Source organism: Pelodiscus sinensis, chromosome 1 (genome assembly GCF_049634645.1).
Source record: "Pelodiscus sinensis isolate JC-2024 chromosome 1, ASM4963464v1, whole genome shotgun sequence".
Lineage (NCBI taxonomy): Eukaryota > Metazoa > Chordata > Testudines > Trionychidae > Pelodiscus > Pelodiscus sinensis.
In genome coordinates, this window is record NC_134711.1 from 86742698 (window position 1) to 86762434 (window position 19737).

Sequence of the window (19737 nt, forward strand, 5' to 3'; positions counted from 1 at the left end):
TATTTCAAAATAGAGCACTCTTCCTCTAACTTCTCTTACTCCTTGTACAATGAGGGTTACAGGAGTTGCGGTAAGAAGTCTTCCAGCTTGACAGTATTTCAACATTATTTTGAAATAACTGCCTGCTGTATAGACACACACTAAGTTATTTTAAAATAACACTAGTTATTTCGAAATGATGTTGCTGTGTAGATATACCCAGTTGGTCTTCCTCCTGCTTGAGTGATGGGCCTACTCTATCAATACATACCTCTACTGTACATGTCGAATATTTTCTGTTATTCCTTATGCCCCTAGCTAGTTTAATCTCATTTTGTGCCTTATCCATTCTAATTTTGTCCCAACATGTATATGGTGATTTTATTATCTTCATTCTTCATAATTTGACCTTGTCTCCACAATTTGGATTATTCTTTTTTGAGTTTCAGGTTGTTTCAGGTTCTCCTGGTCTTTCACTGGATTTCCTATCCTTCCTGTGCTTTGGGACAATTTGTCTTATGCTCTTAATAATGTCTCTTTAAAAAAACTGCCAACTCTCTTGAATGATTTTCCCTTAGACTTGCTATCCTGGGGATCTTATCTACCTCTTCTCTGAGTTTCCTAAAGCCAGCAATTTTTTAAGTCCATTCTGCTTTTTTTCCTTTGAATTGTTTCTGAGAATTGTGAACTTGATCATTTCATGATTACTTTCACCAAACTGCCTTCCACCTTGAATTTCCATCTTCAGATGTGCAAATGAACACGTTAAATAATTTACCTAAAATGTCATACATGGAGCTGCATCCAAACCCCGTCCCATTGAAAATTATTTATATCTTTCTCTAGTGGCTGGAGTCCTAGTTTCTCTTACAGTTAGTAAAGGCCTGTAATTTTGATACTGAAGTTCCTGATTGATAGCCCCTATGTCATATATATAAAGTAAAGCAGGTGACTGCAGTGTCTACACACAGGGATCCATTAGAACAGTGGTCCCCAACGCGGTGCCCGCGGGCGCAATGGCGCTCGCCGGGGCATTCGTGTGCGCCTGCCAACAACCTGGGCCGGCCCCGCCCCCGGCGCACGGGAGGCGCCGGCCCCAGGTGCGCGACATGCACCGGCGCTGGGTGCGCGGCGCTCGGGCTGCCCCAGCCCTGGGGCACATGTGGGCGCTCGGGAGCGTGGTGCTCGAGCGGCGCCGGTGCCAGCCCCAGGCGCGTGGCTTGGGAGGCAGCGCTGGCCCCGGGCCCACGGCACAAGGCGCTCGGGCGGCCCCAGCCCCGGCCCTAGGGCACACGCCGGCGCCGGGTGCAAGGGCATCTCAGTCCCCTGGCGTGCCCCCGGACGCGCGGCCCTGCCCCTGGGCGCCCGGCGCGTGAGTGGCCCCCACCTCCCGGGCGCCCGGTGCGTGAGTGGCCCCACCTCCTGGGCGCCCGGGAGCCTCTAAAGGTTGGGGACCACTGCATTAGAATGACTACTCATTAGGGACTGTCCTTAAATCTGACTGTACTCATTCAGGACTGTTCTTAAATCTGTGTGTTATAGGGAGCTAAAAATATTAAATAAAACAGGAAAACGGATGCTGAGGAGAACTATGAGTGCTTCTATTAACTTTGTATGCAAATTAATGTGATAATGTACTGGCAACCTGTATTTGAGAGGAGATGGTGTCCTTGTACTATTGAAGATACGGAATCCAGCTCTCACAGATCCTTAAGGAAGGTAAAAGCTAGTCATTCTTTGATACAGAGGAAGTCCTGAAGAGAGAGGGGTTAACTTGATGAGCATCTTCACCACCCTCCTCTCCCCCAGTTCAGTCCAAGAGTCTCCAAACATATCCTACCCTCTCCCATTTCCTCTCCTTGGTCAGAAGGATGATCACCAGCTTGGGATGCATCTGGTAGCCGTCCTCACTGAAGGACAAATTCCTGCCTTCAAAGGTGACATTAATCAGGTACCTAGAAGACAGAGAAAAGACACAAGATGTTAAACACATAGAAACCGCAACAGAACAAGAACCTGCCTCCCTGACCACAGTTTAAATGAGGGTTGGACTTAGAACAACAGGAAGAGAATCAGAGTGAATGGGCGAAGGAGGAGTGACAGCGGAGTAACAGGAGAGCAGGTACTCAAGGAGTCAAGAGGAACAGACAGACCTAGGCACTTCCCACACAGCATTACTGGTTGCTGTGACAGGAGGATCACTATCCTCTCTGGCTCTAACTTGCTGTGTGACTAGGAACCACCACAATCACATGAGTGCAAGCATGCTCACAGCACTGAATGCCCCCTCCCAGATAGGGTCTATTCCTCATTATCTCTCAGAGAGGCATCTCCTTCGCATACCATTAATGATGGACATGGTACTAGGGCACGGAGGTAGAGACAGTCATTTCATCAGGTGGCCAGCTAATGAGGCAGGGACAGGGGCTGCAAGGAGTGGAGAAAGGAATGTGAAATGTGCATCTAGCGGCCCTATTTAAGTCCCATTGATATCAGTGCACTTTTTGGCATTGACTTTCAATGGCAGCAGAACTGGGCCCAAAGCGTCTTTCCAAGACATAGGATTAATCCAAAGAACAAAGCCTCCAATTACCAGTTAAAAGTCCCTTTCTCTAAGAATGGGCTAGAGAACTCATTGTAGGTAGTGGGATCAAACAGTAAAACTCACAAACACAACCAGCCAACCAAATCCTTGGAGCACCTTCTCAAACCCTCATTTTGTCTATATAGTGGGTACCTTGTTTCTGAGCTGCCCAGTACAGTCTTGGGCCATCCCATAATAAAAACAGAAATGGTCTATTAAACCAACTGGGCCTCGTCCTCATTGACACTATGATCACTTTGCACCACTCTGGCATTGACAATGGCTTTCAAGGAAACATCACTTGCAGTTATACTCACTTTTAAGGGTCCTTTACACTGCCAACGCATTTTAAATTGGCCTTGGTGTATCTGAGAATCAGGTCTATTATTTTTAACCAGTATGATGTTCAAGTGACATGTTTTATTTTAAAATTAGTCTGTGGAAGTGAGGGAGAGGAAATATATATTTCATAGACCGGGGGCCTCCAAGAAATATTTGGCAGTCTCCCCTATTTGTATATTTTACTTCAACCTCACAATCCTATTGCCACAGAGTTAGAACTTGTCATTACCCACATGCTATATTACAAGTATTACATAATCATAAAAGCTAGAGGTGACCATCTTGTCTGCAGGTTTGGCTCCAGCAACTTTTTTGGTGTTTTGTCCAGTCCCATTTTAAAATTACCAGGGCAGTGTTTCGACCACCTACCTCAAAAGACTCTTCCACTCTAATATGCCACTGAAATGCTGGCAGACCAGGTGCCAGCTCATGCCAAGCATCCCAGAACTCAGTGGAACACTGACAAATACACAGCAGAAATCAGCCTGGCTCACTTATATGTTAATGTGGTTCAAGTAAGTATTAGAATTGTAAATATGTGCTTGGAGTTTTGACTTTACAGAATGCTTGTAATCTCACTTGTAACATCTATATCCTATATTGTATGATAATATTTAAGCATTTGTATTATAAGTCTCTGTAACTGTGTAAATCACCAGACAGGAAAGGACTAACTCATATAAAGAGCTGAGCTCCTACTGAAAGCACTATATACTTCCTAACAAGGATGACCCATTAATACCAAGTGAACAGTTGTGGGACATTAAAGAGGACAAAAGACTGTTGATTGTTCTTCAATCACCATCTCTATGAAATGAGATATGCATATGAATTCTTCCCATTTGCTGAGTTTGCAGCTCAAAGAACAAGGGGGAAGGCCATAAAATCTCCTAACAAGACACAACTATATCTCATTGCTAATTGACTCTGGAACAGATTTCTAGGCATAAGAAAACGATCCCCAGCTGCTTAGCTTGGGTTAGCCCTCAGGGACATACAGAGCTTGCTGATTAAAGAAACTCACTTTGTGTATGTGCACTTACCAGCTTTAACCTTGTAAATTACTCTCTAGTTTCCTTTTCCTCTTTAATAAATCTTTACATAGTTTACTATAAGATAGGCTACAAGCATCTTTATTGTGAGGCCTAAAGTGCAATTGACCTAGGGTAAATTATGGGTCCACTGGGAGTGAGAGTAACGTGAATACTGCTGTGATTTGTAGTATAAGGGACCATCTATATCAGAAAAGAACGCCTGCTTGAGTGGCTCCGTGTGCCCAATGAAACCGTCTGTAACTCCATGTTAAAGCTGTTATAGTGCCTACGGAGAATACACCTGAATACTGGTTGTCAACAACTAAGTATAGAGCTTGCAACCAGTTTGGGTTTTGTACCCTGGATACTAAAAGTCTGCCCTGAGGTTGGCACTCACTCTTGAGCCATAGGACACCTGACAAAAACACGGTTAGGAAATGTTTCCTGATACTCCAGTTAAGTTTTCCCCTTCTTTGTACTTAAGCTAGTCTAAAAAAATTCCTCTTCCTTTGAAATATTTAAAACTCTAAATATTTGTAGATTATTATCATTAGTAACCCCATAGTAATTTAACCAAATGGTGGTGTATAGAACTGGCAACATTGTTGAAAAGCAACTAACAATTTTAGGTGTCCCCCTTTATGGGTGCTCAATTGGAGTCCAAAGGGCCTGATTTTCAGAAGGTGGGTGTGTATCATTTTCTAACACTCCGGCCTCTTTTATGGTCAGTTTAGTCAGACACCCAAAATCACTAGTCAGCGTGTAAAATCTTGGCCTTGTAATGTCTGGAACATTTCCTCATGCTGTAAGTCATCCTGTCTCAGAGTCACTTTTGTTGCTTTTCCCTCAATTCCCTCTAATTATTTTGCATCATTCTGGTATTAAGGAGTACCAAACAGCACACAACATTCTAAATGAAAGGCTACCTCAGAGCACCAACAAAAACTGATAAGATCCCTTTAGAGTGAAACCCTCCTGAGAACTATTTCAGTGTGAGTTAGCGTGCAGCTTTGTTTAGGTGGTTAGAAAACAATGGCAAATCAAAGAGATTAACTATGCATCAATACTAGATATATCTCACAGCCTCCCAAGAGCAATACACAATGGGAGGAATCTCAATCCTCATAGCCTGGAGACAGCAGGAAACTTCATGGAAATCAGCAAGAGTTATTTGACAACACAGTTTCTTTTCTTTTTGTTTTTCATTGCAAATATCAGAATTATAATAATAATAATTAGGGAGGAACCAAGAGTTGCACTGAGATTTGCACCTAAAGCATCACTAAAATCCCTCTGTTTCACACTTTAATGACTGAATTTAGTCTCCAAAATTGGCACAAGAAGTCTTCAGAGAGTTCTCTTTCTACCTCCGAAGTAACACATTTACCAGCTTTTGCCAAGGGACTACTTAAACATGCTCCCTCCAGGAAATGTTGCCCTGCTTTGCTTACATTTCTGCAGATCCTTCTATCTAAACAACTACTGTACAGTACCCATGATCTCCACTCCTTAGACACATAGATCTGCACATTCTAATTGTATCTCTGATGTAGGCCATTTTTTAAATGTTAAAATTAAACCCACAATTACTCTCCTTTGATAGGACAAAGGACTTGCACTACGCCACAATTACCCAAATGGATTTGCTCAGATCTGTTAGCTACTTCCTGGTCAGTACAGAGAGATATGCTGGTAGCTGAGGGTATTGGGGATGGACTGTGATAAGGAGACAGGCCTCTGGGTATGGGTATTGGTTAACAAGGATGTGGGGGGAATGAGCGGCTGAGCAGGAATGTACGAGGGACCCAAGGCAGAAGAGGCTTGTGTGAAGGGTAAATGGGGGCCTACAGCTATGTAGAGGGCCTGGGGTGATGGAAGCCCTGCGTGTCTGCACCAATGTATTGGTGTTTGAAGAACTCTCTGACACAGCAAACCAATATGACAGCAAGGCCCAGGGAGCTGACTATAAATGCATACAACACCGGCACACTAACTTCTCCCCAACCCCCCAGCACTGCTGCCTTGGAAAGTGTCCCAAGTAACCTTGACCTCCTCCAACCAGCCACACCCAAGTAAGATCCACTTTCTGCCAGAAGCCCTCAAAACATCACCTCCCCCAAGCAAGGAGCTGAGTGGGAATGAGAATATAGGGGTGAGCAGAGGGACTGCTCAGCATCTCTGCACTGAGGCATCAGCTATGGAGGGAAGAGACTGGTGTAGTGGGTGGTAGATGAGGGCGAGGCAATTCAGAGAAGATGAAATCATGGTTGTAGGTTTCAACGGTTGGGCGAGGAGTTAACTAGTGATTTCCTGGGAAGGAGGGAGAGTTAAGCATTAGCTGATGATACAGGCACTTGAGCAATCTTAATTGCCTTTTAAAAAAGCTTTTTGTTTGGTGGAATAATCATAATATATGCATTTCTCTAGTACCTCATTTCAAACATTAAAAGGTAAAAACCCCTACCTTCATTTACACCTTGTGCTACCCCTCTGGGTTCAGTGGAGCTGCCAAGAATGCATGGGCAGACCCTGTCTTTAGGGAATTAAGATGCACGCAATATTATCCTCATTTTACAGATGAGCAAACAGGAACTAAAAAGGTATGTGACTTGACCCATGTCACAAATCAAGTCACTGGAAGAGCCCATAATAGGACCCAAGAGGCCTGACTTCCAGTCCTGTGCTCCATCCCCTAAGCTGCATTCACTTTCCTAAATTTGAGTTTGTCAGCATTACTGGTTAATGGTGAGTGGTTCCAAAACCCTGTGGAACAGGAAATAGAGCATTAAAATCATACAGAATGGCCAATTTGGGACTCGATGGTTGCAGAGGAGTTACTATGACAACTTAAATGGCTTCAGCTAGTGATGGGGAAAACATGGGGAAATTAATGTTTTTAAAGAAAAAAAAAGATAGCTGAATTTTTCTGAGCCTCAGATATAGGTTTGAAGGGAATGAGTTGGAATTCTGAGCTAATTCCGCCTCTCGTTTCCAGTTGCTTGAGAGCAGATTTTTTATTCGTGGAGTTAGAGACAAGGTGAGCTGCATTGGAAAATGATCCAGCTCGGACAGTAGAGGTCTCTCTCCAACACACGCATGCCCCCCCCCCACCACACACACATACACGTACACACGCACGCACTCCTGTGTTCTGTCATTCCATGTTACAGTCAGAAGCGACGTACAGCCAGTCTGAAAATGGCCCAATTATCCCAATATCTGCTGTGTTCCCTAATTAGGCATCTCATAAAAATTAAAAACCACTCCACTGGCAACATCTTCTCTCTGAGTGGCAGGGTATGAAAGAGAAATAAAGGAAGAAATGGGAGGACACTAGGAGAGGGAGGAAAGAGAAATGCAGAAAAATGTATCTCTAGGCAAGTATGTGCTCAGCATAGCAAAATAGTGACAGAAATGTAGCATAGCAGTGAGGATTAAGGTGGAGAATGTGGTAGGAGGGTAACATCAACCCCTGTGTGGTGACTTGTTAATCAGCAGAGGGCAGCAAAAGTTGGTGAGACTGAGTCACAAAAGAGAAGCAAGAGGCACCAGCGTGCATGCCTTTTACCTGCTGAGATCTTCGCACTACAGGACACCATTTTTTCTGTGGAGAGGACTAGAGTACAACCCCAGACAGAAGATACCATCAATTGGAACTGCATTCAGTGAGTTACACACATATAAAACAGAATAGGGCCCAGGAATGAAGCCTTGACATCATTCTAGATTAGACACGTGCTCTGCTAAAACGGTCCCAAGCCCCAGAGTTCTAACCAATGCCCTTCAATCTAGATTTTGGCACTCCGTGGTAGTCCTCAACCACCACATACTACTTTGTCAATACACCTCATTACTGCAACTCCTGCTTCTTCATTCCTAGGCTTATCCTGAACAGATGGTCAGTACTTTTGGTGCATTTACTGGACAAACAAATGGGAAATTGGGATAATCACATTCATCTTCACTTGTGAATTTTGGTCTCCAAAGGCAAGTGATGTAAGGATGAGGGACAAACACAGCCCACTGCATCTCTCAATAGCCCTACAACTCTTCATCCAGCCCGTACCTCTTCCCGTAGATAGTTAGTTCTCAAATGCCCTTACAATATCACCAACATTTCCATCTATACTCAAGATGAGACTCAGATAATGTAGTTAACAAAGGAAAATAACCCACCTTTCCCCTCACTACTGAATCAAACCTGATTCCCAAATTTTTTAAAGGTACAAAGTCATTTTGGATAACATTCCTCCCCCACCATTTTTTAAAACTTCCAATAACCCCTCTCTGCTTCTAGATTTTGGCTAGGGCTCAACATCCTCAAATATTGGAAACATATTGTCATGAGTACCCCAAGCCCACTTGGCGATACCCAAAATCTCTTGAGACAGGCTGTTATCATGAGATGTCGAGTCCAATTACACAAACCAAGGGATTGGGATTAATTTGTCTGAGCACTAGATTTGCCTTCAGAGTACAGGCAGTCCCCGACTTACGCGGATCCGACTTATGTCGGATCCGCACTTACGAACGGGGCTTTCTCGCCCCGGAGCTCACAAGCAGCGATCAGCCACCTTGACCTCCGGGGCAAGAAAAGCTGCTCCCGGTGCCCCTGATCTGCTGGGGACCGTCTCCAGCAGACCAGGGGCATCGGGAGCAAAGCAGCAGCCCCGGCGGGTTTGCTCACGGTGCCCCTGGTCTGCTGGAGACAGTCCCCAGCAGACCAGGGGCACAGCGAGCAAACCCGCAGCCGTGGCGGGGTCCCGCGCTTCTGAGGCTTTGCTCTGGCTAGAGGCTTCCCATACAGAGCAGGGCTGGGGAAAGGCAGGCAGAGCTGGGGAAGCTCTGACCAGACAAGCTCCCAGGCTGCAGAGCCTGAACCAAGGTCTGAGGATACTAGGATTGCAGGGAGGCAGCCTGGGCAGCAAGTCCACACACCCCTTACCAATGATGAGTGGCCATTGCAGACTGCAGTTTGCCCCTGTGTCAAGAGCTAGATGGTGACTGGCAGTAGGGTCACTGAGGCAAGGTGGGCATGGGGGTAGAGGGTTCCCTGAGGGGGAGGACCCCCGAGTATAGGGGCACTGTGGCAGGGCAGTATTCAGAAGGGAGGATACCACAGTCTGGGAGGGATGTGGGTCCTAACACAAAGCGGTGGAGAAAAAAATGGTAACAGGAGGCAAGACACTGGCTGGAAGGAGATGCTCCAGGGCTGCAGAGCTAATTCCTAGGGTGACCAGTAGGATGGGCTGTGGTGGTGAGTCCCCTCGAGTTACACCAGAGCCTATGATCAGGTGACCCCCCCCCCCCCCCCCCCGGAGTCTGGGACTCCAACCTTTTTTTAAACAAAAAACAAATCAATCTTTTTTGTCTGAATTCACTAAAATGTTCACACGTTTTGAGTTAAACAACTGATTTTGCCCAGTATCTCTTTTGAGTGAAGCAGTTTGTCAAAACATGTTTTTTTTTTTCCGCAAAAAGTTTCAGTATTGACAAATCAGCATTCCACCTCTCCCCCGCCCCAAAAAAAAAAACCCTCAAAAACTTCCTGACCTGCTCTACACCTACATTTTTGGTGCTTAACCCAACTGATCTGCTGGGCCTTTTGTATGTTCACCCATCTTTCATTCACCCCATACTCCACCAGCATTCTGTGCCACACTTGCTGTTGCAGTACTGATGACTTGTACAGCTGAGAAATGCAAACACATCTGGCCACTTTTATGGAACATCTGGGTGTTGTCAGGTGCAATTTATGGCAAAACAATTCCATGCAGAAAGCCCAAGCAATGCTTATTTAACATGGTATGGGCCCAGGACTCTGCTTCCTTCTGCAAGAAACAAACAAAACAGCAGAAGCCATTTTATTATCAGATGAAATTTTAGAAGAACTGTCTTTCAGTCTGTATCTTTCACTCCTTTCCATCTCTCGCTTAAATTTTCCACTGAATTAGATGAGGTTTACAGAGAAAAGTGGGGCTGCGAGGGGATTGGCTGAAGCCTGACATAGTGCAGGTGTCCTGGGAACACGCAGCCAGAAAAGCAGCCCAAGTTACAGGCACTTTGTGACTAGCGAAACTAACCCTCACCACTGGTGGAAGTGAGTCATTTAGAACTAAGGGCAGCTTTGTACAATTCTCCTTGCCTATTCATGCAGTCGTCTCTATTTATTTATTTTAATGGGTGAGTATAACATCATTTTTTCAGTCTCATCAATCAACATGAAAAAAGGGTAAAATGAGCAAATTAGGTGCCTGGGCTGGTGAAGCTCCTTAAGATCCTTTAGGCTAAATGGCACTGTAGAAATGTAAGACATTTGTTTAGTTTATATGTGCTATCAACTTCTATGTAAAATATGTGAAACTGGTGTAAATGGATGTAGCCTCCCTGTTTTCAATGGCCTTACACTGGTTTAGGCCAGCAGAGGATCAGGCCCATAGTTCTGGGTTTCCTGATGCTTTATCCTGACTTGTGAAATGTTCATTTTTAATAGAAGGGACATTATCACTTGTGCCTTATTGCTATTTCTCCATTATCTCCTTGAAGACATTTTTTTAAAAATGTGTGGTAATATTTCCATATTATTGCTGCTGCACCATGTTCTTGCAGGACAAATGGAGTTAAGTATGAGCATTTTCCATTACTCCTGCAATAGAAATACATGTACCAATAGAAGTTAACTTTGGGGTTTTGCATTTTTCCTCTGCCTATTTATTTTCAGTGAATTTATCACTTGGGAAAAATGCTGAAATGACAGCACCTGGCGACAGTGTTCGTATTTATCCCCAGAATCCATACAGCATGGACTATGGCAGGGCAAGTTTCCCATACACACTGTGCAGTTCTAACTAAAGGAAACTGTCCCTGGGAATGAAAGAGAAGTTCGGTTTCCATGGCCCCGGTGTCCTCTGCTTCTCTATTGCTTCTCTATTGAGAGACCTAACAAAAATGCCTCTCTCATGCAAGTGTAATAGTTTAATGGTGGTTTCTGCCACACAGATACCTGTCCATTGGGAACTGTACTGAGATGGAATTCATGGCTACTGAATGGCCATCAACTGGTAACAACTTTCAGGCACTACCAGCCTGGAGAAGGACTGGTGTTTGATCTAAAGATGAAAAGCCTTATTATCCCATAATCTCCCTGAGCCATCCATTCCCCTCAGTAACTTCTCTTCACCCACCAAAGAGCATCCAGGGCCTGATTCTCCAGAGCCTTGCACCTGGTGGAACTGATTATGCCTTGGAGGGAGTAGGTGAAAGTTAGGCCTGCCGTGCTGGCAGATCACATATCAAAGTCTCCAGAATAAACACTGAGCTGGAATCAGTCTGTCTCACTTGTGAGTCAGTAGTGATAAAAACAAATATTAGAATTATAAGAATGTTTTAAGGGTATGTCTAGACTACATGGCTCCATTGACAGAGCCATGTAGATGAGTTTACTAGACATAGGAAAATGAAGCGGCGATTTAAATAATCGCCGCTTCATTTACATCAAAATGGCTGCCACGCTGTGCCGATCAGCTGTTTGGTGGCACAGCGGGGCAGTCTAGACGCGCCACAGTCGACAAGGGAAGCCTTTGTCGACCACTCCAGTATGCCGCATTAAATGAGGTTTACCGGAGCAGTCAACAAAGGCTTCCCTTGTCAACCACGGCACATCCAGACTGCCCCGCTGTGTCACCAAACAGATGATCGGCACAGCGCAGCAACCATTTTGATGTAAATGAAGAGGCAATTATTTAAATCGCCACTTCATTTTCCTATGTCTAGTAAACTCACTTACATGGTTCTGTCGATGGAGCCATGTAGTCTAGTCATACCCTTAGACTACATCTAGACTGGCATGATTTTCCGCAAATGCTTTTAACAGAAAAGTTTTCCGTTAAAAGCATCTGCAGAAAAGAGCGTCTAGATTGGCACGGACTTTTTGCCAAAAAGCGTCCGTGCCAATCTAGATGCGGTTTTGCACAAGAAAGCCCCAATTGCCATTTTCACAATTGGGGCTTTTTTGCGCAAAACAATACCGGGTTGTCTATACTGGCCCTTGTGAGCAAAAGCATTTGCACAAGAGGGCTTTTGCCCTAATGGGAGCAGCATAGCATTTCCGCAAGAAGCACTGATTTCAGACAGTAGGAAGTCAGTGGTCTTGCGGAAATTCAAGCGGCCAGTGTAGACAGCTGCTTTTGCGGAAAAACTTGTCAGTCCAGACACAGCCTTAGTGTTTATGGAATGCATGTAAGTTACTGCATGCATTAATCTCTCTTACAACATCCGCCTCCCATACTGTAAGATAATATTTAGCATGTGCATTGCAAGCCTCTGTAACCATGTAAATCACCAGTCAGGAGAGAGACATTAACTAATATGAAATGCTTGTCTCTCCCAGAAGGTGTTATGCACTGTCCCACAAGGAAGGCCCAGAGACAGGAGACTGTGTGGATCATTAAAGAGGAAAAAAAGTCTTTATTAATTTACTTGCACCTCCCCCCTGAAGATGAGTCACACAAATGAATTCCTCCTCATCAGCTGAGTTTGCAGCTCAAACCACAAGGGGGGGAATGGAATAAAAACCCCTACCAAAGAAGAACTATATCTTTGTGCTGCCTGGACTCTGGAGAGTAAGGATTACTAGGCATAAGCAAACTGCCTAGCCTGTATTAGCCCTAAAGGACACACAGTGTTTGCTAATTATAGAACCTTCTATTACCTTTTAAAACTTACCACTGGAACTCATTTGTGGGTGGGTACCTGCTTTAACCTTGTAAATAACTCTGTTTTCCTTTTCCTGTGGACTAAATCTTTAGGTAGTTTATTATAGGATTGGCTAGAAGTGTCGTCTTTGGTGTGAGATCTAAAGTGCAACTGACCTGGGCTAAGTGACTGGTGCATTTGGACTGGCTGCATCCTGAATATTGCTGTGAAACAATCTATCACAAATATAGGCTTCCCTTGGTGGCAAGACAGACCAGAATGCTGGAGAAGACTGAGACTCCTTGTTTGTGCCATTATATAATGCCTAAGTAGTTTACACCTGATTGGTTGGTGAAATCACTCTCAACCAATTTGGGATTTATGCCCTGGTTCCTAGAGTATACCACGAGGTAGGTATTCATGCCCTTGAATAATTACGGTCAGCTTGACATTGACCTCTTGATCTGGTGGTATTTAATACTCTCTTTGCAGAGGTTTAAATGGCAGTGCAAGCACCTGGTCGTGGAGAATAAGGTTTTAGTAAGAAAAGTAGGTACAGTTCAGGATGGGATGATTTCATTTGGAATAAACAGCAGGCTCAAATCTTCACTTCCCTCCTCATCCCATCAAAAACTAACCCTGAAACCCAGTTCAAACCTCAATTCTGTCCGTGAAAGACTTTGGTCTTTGTATTTGACAAACTTGTTTTTATAAATACCATCCACACCAACACGGACCAAAAATTGTCTATCAAACTTGTTTTCAGTGTAAAAATAGTTTTTCTACTCAAACAAATGTTTTACAGAAGTGTCTGCTTTCCATGGAAAATGTCAACTTTACATCAAAAAACAAGCAACTGAAAATTGAAAAGATTCTGGCCAAAATAGAGACACTTTATATTGGAAGTGCCACTGCAAGTGACATATGGAAGCTGTACTTTGGTTGCCCCATGTCCCCATTCCGCTCTCTGGGCCAGGTTCCCAAGCCAGATTTCGTATACGTGATGATGGAGGGCCAACGGCCCCCATGATGCACTTCAGCAAGAAAGGAAACAGATTTAGTCCCTTCAGGGAGCACCAGACAATGACCATATTCCAGATCCTGTTGAGGCTGAACAATCCTGTAAATCTCCTGGGAAATAATCCCATTCTCATAAGCCTTCCTAGCTCCAAAAATTTAGATTACCCGAACATCCAGCCCCTTAGAGCTCACCCCATTGCTAACCGTACAGGGGAGCCTTATGCAAGGCATGAGACAGCTGGTTAGAAGAAACATGAACAAAACGAAACCTTCAGTCAAAACATGGTTCATGTCATATGCCTTCTAGGTTTGTTTGGGGTGGTTTTTTTTAAAGCTGGCTAACTAATTTTTGGGTGTGTTAGTTTTCATTTCTGTAGCTGCCCCATCTTCCTCAGTCAATTGGAATAGATGTTGTAATATATCACTGTTCTCATGAGCATTTCCATCCAAACTGGGAGCTGGAGCACTGGCAATCCATTTCTTTTAAGAAGTACCAGGCAACAAAAGTATGGAAAATCACCAATGTCAGATGTCCTGTCAGTAGATGATAATTACTCCTCGGCACTCACCTAACAGATTCCTGACATAAGGCAAACACAGAAAGGCCAAGAAATGTGCATCAGATCTATTTAACTATCTTTGGTCTTGTCTACAATACACAGTTTTGTGAACAAAACTCAGGTTTTATTTAACCCTCCTGTTACACCAACATAATAAAGTCACATCAACAAGAGATATAGAACCTTTTGCAACAAAGTTAGAGTGATGCATTGTCAGTGTAGACCCTGCTCTTGCTCATGTTGCCCTATGTGGCCTCCAGATGGTGCCCCACAATGTCCATCTTGATCACTCTGGAAAGCAGTTTCTATTCTACATCCAGGTACAGAGGCATGTGCCGCTGTCCTTTTAAAACCCAGATAATTTTTTGAAATGCTATTTCCCATTTGCTCAGCATAGGCAGCTCACATCACATTTTCCCAGTTGATCACCCCAGCTTTCCACAGCAAGCAGACTACACCAGAGCTATACCTGTTGGGTCTATGGGGAAAGGAGGCAGTGCAGTCGCAGTTCTGACCCAGACATAGGAACTTTGACACCAACAAGCAGATTGCTTGTGGTATGGATGAGAAGGGACATGAAAGGGACATGCAGCAGTATCATGCTAAGATCTAGAAGTTGAGGCAGGCATACCAGAAGGCAAGAAGAGCCAATTGTTGCTCTGGTGCAGCACCAGAAAAGTGCTGCTTCTACAAGGACCTGCACATCATACTTGGCTATGATTCCCCAACACCACCAAGAGTCCTGTGGATACTTCAGGGGACCAAAGGCAGCAGCCAAGACGAAGTTGTGGATGAGGAGTTCATGTTGGAGGAGAATGTGGGGACAGGTGGCAGGCTCATCTGGAAGCATGATGAGCCAGGACCTTGTTTTGTCTCCGAAGGGGTCTAGCCAGCCCTAGCAGTCTGGTTTTGGTATGCCTGGAGCAGCACATAGGTGAGCAACATATGAACCTGGTCAAAAGCGGCACACATGTATAAACTGCATCCTTGCATTTTCATCTTCACTAACTCTCAGGAGGGTGATTTCAGCTTCATTCACTGCTGCCTGTAAAAAATTGTGCCAGCATTCAGAACAGTGTCCATAAGCACCTATACTGGTCTTCTGAAATCATCCAGACCCTTTGTCCTGTCTTGCACATCCTCCACCCGAGTGTATATAACTGGCATGGATCAAGATTGTGAGTGCACACACTATATTGATTCAGTATATTGTTTCTTTTGCTTCTTCAGATGGGTCCTTAAAGGCCAGATCCCACACACCAATGGAGCACCTCCATCAGATAAGGAGGTGAACAAGGAAGAATAAGGAAAACATGTTTCATGAAGTGGTGCAATTGTCAAAGTAGGCCAACAGCAAACACAAAGAAAGACAAATGAAAAAGTAGAGATTGACAGCCAGGAGTGGAGTCAGGGCCAGGGGTAGATGATAAAGCTCATGGAGGACCAAACAGACACAATAAGGTCCCTGATTACACTGCAGGTGGAACACATCCATGCTCAACTCTCCCTGAAGACCATACAGAACGGCTTTCCTTGCCATTCACCTGCCCCACATTCTCAGTCTATCACAGCACCTTTTGTACTCTACCTCTAAGGCTATTTTCCATAACAATAACTGGACTTACACACAGCTGTGAAATCCTCATTTCAAAGAGTGCCACTCACTGTCACGTGCCCTGTAAAAAATATTAATTTTTGTGTTGCCGTTTAACAAAAATTTAGGTATACAAAGATGGTGATTATTTCTGACCTACACATTATTGGAGCTCATTGTCAAAATGCTGATTCAAAGCGTTGCTGGTTCAAAAAGCCCTACCATTGAGCCCCTCTAACAAGCCAATTGTCTGGCTGCTCAAAATCAGCTGCCAGGCGATAGATCTCAATGCACCTCACCTGGGAAAACTTTTCCCCCTAGGCTTCACAAATGTTGTGCAGAACACAGCGGACTGCTATGACCATCTAAATATTTTCTTCACTGAGGTCTAACCTGCAAAAAGGCAGCACCAGAAGCCCTTTAATCTTCCAAACAGGTATTCTATGATCATTCTGCACCTCCTGAGTCTGCTGTTGACATGCTCCTTGCTGCTGTTAAGGTTTCCAGTGTAAGGCTTCATGAGCCACAGGAGTAAGAGCTAGGATGGGTGTTCCAGGGTCACTTTAGGCATTTTCACATCCCTAATTGGAATGTTCTGTACTGGTAAGAAAGCCCCTGCATTCAGCTTTCTATACAGGCCAGTTTTTGTGAAGATGCATGCACCATGCACTTCCCTGGCCACCTTATGCTGATGTCAGAGAAATAACCCCAGCATTTTACCAACACCTGCTGTACCATGGAGAAGTAGCCCTTACTGTTCATGTACTCCATTGCAAGTTGGTCTGAGGCCAAAATTGGGATATGTTTGCCATCTATTGTTTCACCATAGTTAGGGAAATCCATTGCTTCAGAGCCATGCACTATTTCCTGCACATTGCCAAGAGCCACAGTCTTTTGTAGCAGGAAGCAATTAATGTCCTTGAGAATTTATATTACCACAACCCCTACAATAGACTTTCCCAACTCCAAATTGATTAATGACTGACCAATAGCATCTGGAATTGCCAGTGACCACCATATACTTTTCCACCATTAGGGCAGCTCTCATTTTGGTGTCCTTGCACACCAGGGCAGGGGTGAGCTTCACACAGAATTCAAGGAAGGTGGCTTTCTGCAAAAAGCTACGGCTCATCATCCCATAACTGCACCACAATCTGATCCAACCAATCAGTGCTTGTTTTCACAAGCCCAGTAGTAACGGTCCACCATGTGCAGCTGCTCCATGAATGCCAACCTCAGTCTTGATTGTTTTTTTTCCCATACCACATGCAGCAGAGTAGGCAGCATGAATACCTGTTCAGATTCACAGTTCATGAAATACTGCAGAACCAGCAGCAATGTGTTCCTGGTTTTGGGACCAGCTCTCTTCAATATAGTCATCAACGATTTAGATATTGGCATAGGAAGTATCTTTATTAAGTTTTCAGGTGATACCAAGCTGGGAGGGGTTGCGACTAATCTGGAGGATAGGGTCATAATTCAAAACGATCTGGACAAATTGGAGAAATGATCTGAGGTAAACAGGATGAAGTTTAATAAAGACAAATGCAAAGTGCTCCACGTAGGAAGGAACAATCAGTTTCACACGTACAGAATGGGAAGTGACTGTCTAGGAAGGAGCATGGCAGAAAGGGATCTAGGGGTTATAGTGGACCACAAGCTGAATATGAGTCAGCAGTGTGATGCTGTTGCAAAAAAAGTAAACATGATTCTGGGATGCATTAACAGGTGTGTTGTGAGCAAATCATGAAAAGTCATTCTTCTGCTCTACTCTGCACTAGTTAGGCCTCAGTTGGAGTATTGTGTCCAGTTCTGGGCACTGCATTTCAAGAAGGATGTGGAGAAATTGGAGAGGTTCCAGAGAAGAGCAACAAGAATGATTAATGGTCTAGAGAACATGACCTATGAAGGAAGACTGAAAGAATTGGGTTTGTTTAGTTTGGAAAAGAGAAGATTGAAGGGGGACATGATAGCCGTTTTCAGGTATCTAAAAGGGTGTCATAAGGAGAAGGGAGAAAACTTGTTCATTTTGGCCTCTGAGGATAGAACAAGAAGCAATGGGCTTAAACTGCAGCAAGGGAGGTTTAGGTTGGACATTAGGAAAAAGTTCCTGTCAGGGTAGTCAAACACTGGAATAAATTGCCCAGGGAGGTTGTGGAATCTCCATTTCTGGAGATATTTAAGAGTAGGTTTGATAAATGTATATCAGGTCTAGACAGTATTTGGTCCTGTCATGAGGGCAGGGGACTGGACTCGATGACCTCTCGAGGTCCCTTCCAGTCCTAGTATTCTATGATTCTAATTCTTGTCACAATTCTGGTGAGCAGTGCAAGATCCATTCTTCCAAGTAGAGATGATGGATGCAAAGTTTATAGGAGCAACATCCCACCCCTATGATGCACTGTGATGGATTTTCAGAATTTTAAGTGGGAGAACATGGTGATTATCACAGTGGGATAGCTCCCCATGGTACACTGCTCTCTCTGTTCGTGCTGGAGCATCTACTGTGGATACACCCTGCCAACACAAGAAATGTTGTGTGGACATGCACAAGTGATGTAATTACAGCAGGTTTTGATTACTGATGTAACTTAAGTCGACATAACTCTCTAGCACAGACATGACCTTTAAGCCAATAGCACCAAGAGCATTTTAAAGTCAGCAGGACTTCATGGCAGCAGTAGGTAGGTAAGTAGTAAGTGTCAGCAAGATCAGGGTCACTGGTATTTTTAAGTGCCTACTGCCATCATATATAAGCACCAGAATGTTGTTATGTTTATCAGGAACTCATTCCAACTTCTGAACTAGAAACCAGGGCCAAAAACTTCATAAGCAATACAGATTTTCCTCCAGAGATTTCAGGTCCTTCTTCTTTTTCAGTTAGGCTATTAAAATCTGCCAGAAGACATTTCCTTCCAGCATTTCAGTGTGGTCTGAATCTGAGCAATGCTGAGGCAAGCTCAGAAAACTTAAATAAAGCATTTATTTTTAAATCAGAAATTAAATGAACTTTTTCAACCCACCAAAATACTTTTGGGGGTTTTGGGTTATGAATCATTTATTTAACACCAAAAACGTACACTGCATATTAAAGGACTCAGAATTTGACACAGTCACTCCACTAAAGGCCTCACCACCAAAGAAATCTGGATTCAACTTTAATTTATCTTACGTGGTGCCATTCTCTTCCCTTACACACAAGATAACATGGCGATGGTTTCAATCCCTCCAACAATTGCATCAAGGAGTTGATTAGAAGGAACAGATAGTTCACTTGTGTCAGTACCATAGAGGGGTTAGAACTCTGCTGTTCCTCCTTTGTCAGAGGACAAGTTCTCGCTCCTTTCTTTCTTCCTTCTCTTCTCTCTCTCTCTCTCTCTCTCTCTCTGTGGGTTGATGTTTCCATGGAAACATGTTCTTTAATGCTTCTGAAATTACATTGCCGTTAAAGCATTAACTCTTTCCTGGCCAAGGCAGGTTACAAAGATTTTTTCCCCCTTCCTTGAGATTGTTTTGCTAAAGCACTCGAAAATCATCATTCCTAGTCCTGGGAAGACAGCACAACCTTTATTCACCTGACGGTGGATATGGAGTGGTGTGTACTGGGCGTGGGGAGGGGGAGGAGACAGCATATAGAGAACAGTCTGATTTAAGATTTTCATTTACAGCTTACTGGTTTTGGTTTTATTTTTACGTAAAGCCATTACTGAAATGTCTCTCCACACACAAACAGGAAAAATGCTTGTAGCAAAAAAAGTGGAGTGAGAGAGCTGGGAAGAAACAAAGCTGTCGTGATCACAGCCATCTCCACTCTTTCTCCAGCCAGCTTCCTTCTCTTAATCAGGCCAGTAATTAGCCACTATCATCTCTTTTGCCACTCCAACTGCCATCGTTATGCTCAGGGCAATCAATGTCTTCATCAACACCAGC

General features: G+C 44.0%; 1 protein-coding gene across 6 annotated transcripts in view; it reads right to left on the bottom strand.

The window, feature by feature from the left end:
* Positions 1-19737, bottom strand: part of GRIN2B (glutamate ionotropic receptor NMDA type subunit 2B) — a 345981-nt gene that overhangs the window by 142683 nt on the left and 183561 nt on the right. For all 6 annotated transcript variants that reach the window (XR_012905621.1, XR_012905622.1, XM_025187098.2 and 3 more), the window contains one exon: positions 1820-1934. Coding sequence is in view for 4 of the 6 variants with exons in the window: in XM_025187098.2 (XP_025042883.1) it covers positions 1820-1934 (115 nt within the window). In the remaining 2 variants the exon portion in view is untranslated. The remainder of the gene's footprint in view (positions 1-1819; positions 1935-19737) is intronic.